This window comes from Micropterus dolomieu, linkage group LG04 (assembly GCF_021292245.1).
Source record: "Micropterus dolomieu isolate WLL.071019.BEF.003 ecotype Adirondacks linkage group LG04, ASM2129224v1, whole genome shotgun sequence".
Taxonomy (NCBI): domain Eukaryota; kingdom Metazoa; phylum Chordata; class Actinopteri; order Centrarchiformes; family Centrarchidae; genus Micropterus; species Micropterus dolomieu.
Genome location: NC_060153.1, coordinates 23,263,322 through 23,270,261, shown reverse-complemented (window position 1 = coordinate 23,270,261; position 6,940 = coordinate 23,263,322). Strand labels below are relative to the sequence as shown.

Genomic DNA, 6,940 nt, shown 5'->3' with positions numbered 1-6,940 from the left:
CACAAACACACACAGGTCTTGTCCCGTTGCCCTGTCTCATCCCAGTGCTGCTGCCAGAGGGAGCAGGATAGCAGGAATGCCCGTTGTTTCACTGTAACACAGTGTTTCCTGCTTGCAGGGCTGCGATAATAGCAATTAGGCCAGCGTGTCCCAATTTAGCATCTTGCTAGTGAGGGCTGGGGGGGGAAGGACAGTTAGTCTGGAGATATCGTGCCAACATGTCATACTGACTCCTCACAGACTCTTTATCTCTGTAATAGATTCATACTTCCCAAACTGAACAGGAAGGTACAAACTGTCGTGAGATTGTGAAGCGAGATTTGAGGAGATATGTGCTGACTGTGCTGCATTTGCTCCGTTTGCACTGATGGTGGTTATTTATTTTATTTAAACTGTTATTTGAAGTGTACATAAGATACAGGAGAACAGGGATGAGGGCATCTGTTAAGATTTATTAAACAGGGATTTAGGCGATGAAACAAGAAGTTTTATCCTGTATTTTTTCACCCTCGTCCCTCTGTCGTCCAAGAAGCCATGTTTTCCGTTGACATCCGTAGTAGGAGGGTTTCTCTGAAGCAAGCATTAGGTAATAAAGATCAGGTAGACACTTTTACATGTGATAAAACAGTTCCTCCTTAAATACTGATAAAGCACTTCCACCTACTATGATTAGTATGAATAATTAAGTCACATTTTTGGTTTACATATATTTAATATGCAATTCATAACATTATCATTTTTCCCCTTGGTGTTTTTTTGTGTTTTTGTGTGGTGTTTTTGGGGGCCACAGGACAGCCCCCAGCTGAAAGTGATTTTTACCTCTTCCTCATTCAATACAACTCAACTTCAATTTTCTGTGTTCTGCTCTCCTTTCTCAGAATGTGCGCATGAGTTTGAGGACTGTGTTTTTCTTAAACCGGGTTAATTTTACTACTTTCTATTAGCTTCACAGACCTTGCAGACAGACAGACGTGCCCTGCCTGTCTGTCTGTCTGCGTTTCCACCTCGTAATTGTACGGTTGATAACATCTGCCTGCCACTGGTCCATTATAACCATTAAGACGTTCACCGGAGAGGAGTGTTGTGCTTCAGGGGTGAAAGTGTTTTCACTAACCATTTGATTGGAGCTCATTTTGTGGTCTGCTTCAAAGAGCCACGGTTACTGGTTCAGATCCCCGAGCAATGAATCATCTTCAGAACTGAACTTGATTTTGGCTTGGATGTGGCGGCAGCTCTTGGTTTGCGTGTAGCAGGAGGCAGTTTTGTTTAAATCTTTCCATGTTTTGCAGACATGGATTTGTGTGCCAAACATTTTTGATGGCTTCTGTTCTCTCTCTCTCTCTCTCTCTCTCTCTCTCTCTCTCTCTGTAGGCCGACCTGTTTCCTGGTGCACTGGTGTACTTCGGCTCCGACGTTAAGACAGGTTTTTATCTTTTTGGTTCTTTTCTTTCATATGCTGATTTTGAATTAGATACTGGTGTATTACTAAGGAATGTAATATAGCAAAACAATAGTTTACTGTGTGTGTGTGTTCCCTTCACAGATTTTTACATAAAGAGGGAACTGCGGGAATCGTCTGTCTCTGCTTTGCAAGCAAATGAGTCCATCGCAAGGTATGTGTACACGTACGTGTGTGTGCGCCTGGCTGTGCGTGCATATGGGTGTGTATATGTACTTGTACCCCGCAGCAACCAGCCTATTTTCCTGTCACAAGGCTGTCATCATAGGAATCCCTTTGAGGTTCTGCCTGAACAGCAGGTGCCCCCATGCGCCCTCATTTCCTCCACACACGCACACACATTCTCACACACACATACGTTTTCCAGTCCTTCTAAAGATAGAGCCGGTTTCCCAAAAGTGACCCCCACCTGTTGTCCTTTTGCTCTTTACCAAGGTCATCACTCCTCCTGTGTTTAAAATCTTGATCTCACTCTATTATTAAACTTCTGGCACCGCTCATTACGTAAAAACAGTGCTGCTTTTAATACATTAGAAAAAAAAAAAAACAAGCTGCCTTCTCTCTCGGTGACTCATTTTTAAAGATAACAACTTTTTTTTTTTTTCCTCATCCCACGTCAGCTGCATGCTCCGGTCCCCGTCACCCCCCACCAGCTCAGAGGAGCCACTGCCTCCTCCAGAGCTGAGTGCGGTCACCAGCGGGTCCACACAGGGTGAGCAAGACCCATCTCCGCACACCCAGGCCGCTAAACCTGCCAGATCTGACCCGGGCAAGGTGCCCAAGTGGCTCAAGCTTCCAGGTGAGGACCGGACAGAACTGTAGAGCACACACACCACAATACATATTCACACATGCAGTTTGGCTAATTTTTTTCCGGATGATGGGAAAACATGAGACATAGTTGCCTTTTAGTTCTGGTTCCTGTTCACACTGGCTTTGTATAAACAAACCAAGCGCTGTAAAGAAAGTCATACAGTCTGATTGCCATCCTGCATCGTCAGCAGCACATGGACCGGCGTGGGGAAATCAAATTCTGGCGACTGACAGAAAGTCATGCTGCACTTTTACTGAACTTAATATTAGTCAGGAATTTATTTCCTCCATGGCAGCAACACATGTTACACAAGCCATCAGAAACTCCCCAAAGTCAAACTGGGCTTCATGAACCCTTACAGGGTTGATGAACTGTAAACACACTTAATGGAAGTTGCTAGCCGAGCAACTATTTAGGCTTATTAGGCTTAACTATTTGTAGGAGCCGGTGTTACACCAGAACTCTCTCAATTCAAAAAGAATACCTGATGTTGTGAATACTCAAAAATATCACAAGACCTCCACTTTTTCAAGCATAATTTTCACGGGGAAAAAAAATCTCATATTCAGAGTTGCTTCCTTGTCAGTTGACGACCAACATGTTGCTTTAACGGTACTTCAGCTCATTCATCACACATTCACTGCCACAAAATCTTGAGGTCGGTCTGCTCTGCTTTCACACCACAAACAAACCACCTTTTCAGGTGATCTCGGCCCGGCAGCGTTCACACCAGCCCAAATAAACTGAACCAAACAGGAAAACAGACCAGAGTTTATGTGAACCGCACCAACAGGTTAGATGTGAACCCGTCCAGCACATCCTCCACAGAGATCACTTCCTTTTTCTTTCTGTAGACAAAGAACAGAAGGCTGCGAGCCACATGATTATTCTCGTAGTAAACACATGCACACAAACCCCCAAACCACAGTCAATAGGAAATGGCCTTTTGAAAGCAGCATTCCTCATGACTCAGAAGATAAGGATGCATGTTCGGATGAACCAATTAGTTCAGGATGGTCACCCCCTCCGGCCCAGGAGACCACTACAGACACTCGGGGTCCAGGGAGACAGAGCCTGCTGCTGGGCCACATCACACAGCACGAGCCCCTGTGGTCTGTCCAGGCACGGCGCTTTTCTGTTGTTCTATTGTGGTGTTTCTGGTGGTCACTGTATTGATGTTTTTTTTTTTTTGAATAATGCTCCCTTTTCTGTCTGTCTTGTTTGTGTTTTTGTGCGTGTTTTATTTCTGGCTAGTCTCCGTGTGCGTCCATGTGCGTCTTTCAAGAAAGTTGTGGCTGCTTTCTCTTTCATGAGGAAAGTTAAAAGAAAAAGACTGAGGGGAGAGGGGGGCTGAATCGGGAGTTATAGACTCCATGTGTGGAACGTCGTGGCACAGAGGTCACTTGCACACGCACACTTGTCCATCACTGAAGATGTCCGGGAGTTTAATCGGCCAGATTGTTGTGATGCGTCCTGTAGGAATGGAAATTAGAGCCGACACACTTGACATTTGGGGAAAATCGCTTATTCGCTTTCTTTCTGAGAGTTGGATGAGAAGATGGATACCACTGTCATGTCTTTACGCTAAATGTAAAAGTGTAGCCATGCGACAGTTAGCTTAGCATAAAGAATGGGAATGGGGAAAACAAAGGTTAAAAAAAAACATTTGCGCCTATTTTTTTTTTAATTCGTACAAAAACCACCGTGTAAAAACGTGCATTTTACTGACCAAAATGTAAGTGGAAAACATAAGAAGTGAAGAAGTAAATCATTCTTATCAGAGTAAAACCTTTCTGATATTTCAAAATCGGTACCGATGCAAATATGTTTACTGTACCGTTAATTTGTATTGTTCGTTGAAAGGCAGTGCTATTAATTGCTGTCTCCTGTTTCCTGTACAGGTAAAAAATAAGACTGCTACTGTATGTTGATGGGAGGACTTACCACGACAGACATCTGTCAAGCTGCTTGCAGACAGATGAGAGCACTTAAACTTGCTGCGCTTTGATAGAGGCTCGACTTTGTGACTGCAGTGGACCTAATCCATCGTGTAAGAAGCCTGCACTTGACTAGGTTTTAAAACGGTCATAATAATGAGATGAGCGTAAAAAGTGAATATTTAATTGCCAAGAAGATTGTCTTGTTTCATTCCGGTTGGAGGAGAGAGTGCTGAAGAGGCTGTTTTTATTCAGCTGGTGACAATGTAGTGCATATAGTGAATAATAAAGATTGTTGTACTGAAACTGTGTCTTGTTGTTTGTATTGTTTTAGGTTTACGTTACACTACCACCTGTCGCAACAATCTCACTCCATTTAGCAGTCACAAGTTGAGTTAAAACTGGAATTTGTATGTTTCACCATATTAAAAATATTATACGATACAAGTGTATAATTTAAAGTAAAACGGCAGATGTGTAAAGTTTGGGCTCCAAAACCAGCAGTCACACTCAATAGTGCAAGCTAAAGGAAAAAGGAAAAGCTAAAACTAAACCTATTTATTTTATTCTGTAACGGAAAAACATCCATTCGGATGAACCAAAATCTTTCTAAATTTAATAATAAATCCAAGCTCCTGCTGAAGCTCTTCCGACGCTGAAAGTCGTGTAGTCTGCACGAATAGTCACCACTATTTCAGCTTTTGACCCTAATTAAAAATCTATTTGGTTCGATTCTGCTACTTTTAAATCACATGTTTGATTAAATTGTAGATTTATTATATTGCTTTTAATATAAATAGTAGCATATGAAAAGAAAAGCAAAGGAATACATTTTATTTGAAAGATGTCCCCCCTTTCATTCCCAAAAGATTATCCAGAGTGCAGTTGTTAGTGATGTAAATTCTGTGGTGATGGCTTTTGTGTTTTTTGTCTGTAATACAGTTTGCTGACCAGCGTTAAAACTTTAAACCCTTTTCCCTCTAAATCACTGATTCCTCTTCACTTTATAACTACATATCGGGGAAAAATAACTTGTAGAGAAACTGTATTTCCATGTCCAGGACAATGAGGGAAGGTAATTGGAAAATAAGATGAGATGAATTTGAGGTTAAACCTGAGAGACAAGTGGGCTGATCGGTCTGTCACAGCCACATCAGAGGCCCCTGTACCTGTTGAGCTTGTAAGTAAGTGAATGGCGGTGTTAAAGAGCAGCTCAACGTTTTCCAGGTGCCTTCCTGGAGCCTGAACAGACCTCAAGATACACAAATTCACACAGACTTATCTGACCGTCCACAGGTAATGGTAAACATGCAACATGCAGCCATAGTTTCACATGTTGTCACCGTCACACATGCACCTAGAGCACCTTCCTCAGGCTTCACCCCGACTCCTTTAGCTGCACGAGTAGCTTCAAAAAGAGGCGAGCAGGAGTGTGTGCGTAGGTGTGCGCGTGGTGGGAGGAGTGCATTCCATCCACTTGTGACACACACACACACGCACTCTGTCTGTCTCCCTCTTCCCAATAAATTACCTCCAACTGGAATATTTGTTGCCAAATAAAGTGTTTTTGTTGTATGTCAAGGAGGGAAGTTTTACTTGGAGTTGAAACTTTATTCTCAAATTCTGCATCACACCACTTGTACATACAATAAGAAGTACTAGATCAAAACTATCTCTCCATGATTTAATGGAATTCAAAATATTGAGAAGTCACCGCTCGCTTATTGTTGTCCATTTGTTATTATGCAGACAAAGTTGGACATTCTAACGCTCTAATGAAAAGATGTGTGCTGTGTCAGCACATGGGGCCTCAGGGTCTTCTCAGCTGCAGCGCTGCTGCTTTGCTACAATAGCGGTCCCTGGTGGCAGCTGTAGCAGTGACAATTGGTCCTTCAAGCCCACAGCTGCATCAGTGAGAAGAGAGATGGAGCTAGAATTGAAAAACAAACTTTAGCAATGTTCGAGACCTGGGGCGCTGTTAGCTCGTGTTCAAGGCTGAGTCCTTATCGCAGCAAGCCGGGTCCAGTCTGAGGCCCTTTGCTGCATGTTGTCCCTTCTCTCTCTTACTCTCTCGTTTCGTGTCTCTCTTCACCTGTCCTATCTGAATTAAAGACTGAAAGCGAAAATAATATCTTTTAAAAAAATACTTGAGACCTGCATACAGTGGGTACGGAAAGTATTCAGACCCCTTTAAATTTTTCTCTTTGTTTCATTGCAGCCATTTTCCAAAAATCAAAAAAGTTCATTTTATTTCTCAGTAATGTACACTCAGCACCCCATCTTGACAGAAAAAAATAGAAATTTTTGCAAATTTATTAAAAAAGAAAAACTGAAATATCACATGGTCATAAGTATTCAGACCCTTTGCTCAGTATTTAGTAGAAGCACCCTTTTGATCTAATACAGCCATGAGTCGTTTTGGGAAAGATGCAACAAGTTTTTCACATCTGGATTTGGGTATCCTCTGCCATTCCTCCTTGCAGATCCTCTCCAGTTCTGTCAGGTTGGATGGTAAACGTTGGTGGACAGCCATTTTCAGGTCTCTCCAGAGATGCTCAATTGGGTTTAAGTCAGGGCTCTGGCTGGGCCATTCAAGAACAGCCACGGAGTTGTTGTGAAGCCACTCGTTATTTTCGTTATTTTAGCGGTGTGCTTAGGGTCATTGTCTTGTTGGAAGGTAAACCTTCGGCCCAGTCTGAGGTCCAGAGCACTCTGGAAAAGGTTTTCGTC

General features: G+C 42.7%; 1 protein-coding gene across 2 annotated transcripts in view; it reads left to right on the top strand.

The window, feature by feature from the left end:
* The window catches only part of aspscr1 (ASPSCR1 tether for SLC2A4, UBX domain containing), a 17,289-nt gene extending 12,773 nt beyond the window's left edge, over window positions 1-4,516 (top strand). Inside the window, exons 14-17 of one of the 2 annotated variants that reach the window (XM_046047522.1) lie at window positions 1,372-1,423; window positions 1,544-1,613; window positions 2,080-2,258; window positions 4,175-4,516. In XM_046047522.1, coding sequence (XP_045903478.1) covers window positions 1,372-1,423; window positions 1,544-1,613; window positions 2,080-2,258; window positions 4,175-4,185 — 312 coding nt within the window. In that variant the 3' untranslated portion in view covers window positions 4,186-4,516. The remainder of the gene's footprint in view (window positions 1-1,371; window positions 1,424-1,543; window positions 1,614-2,079; window positions 2,259-4,174) is intronic. The other variant, XM_046047521.1, reaches the window with a different exon arrangement.
* Window positions 4,517-6,940: the final 2,424 nt, after the last annotated feature.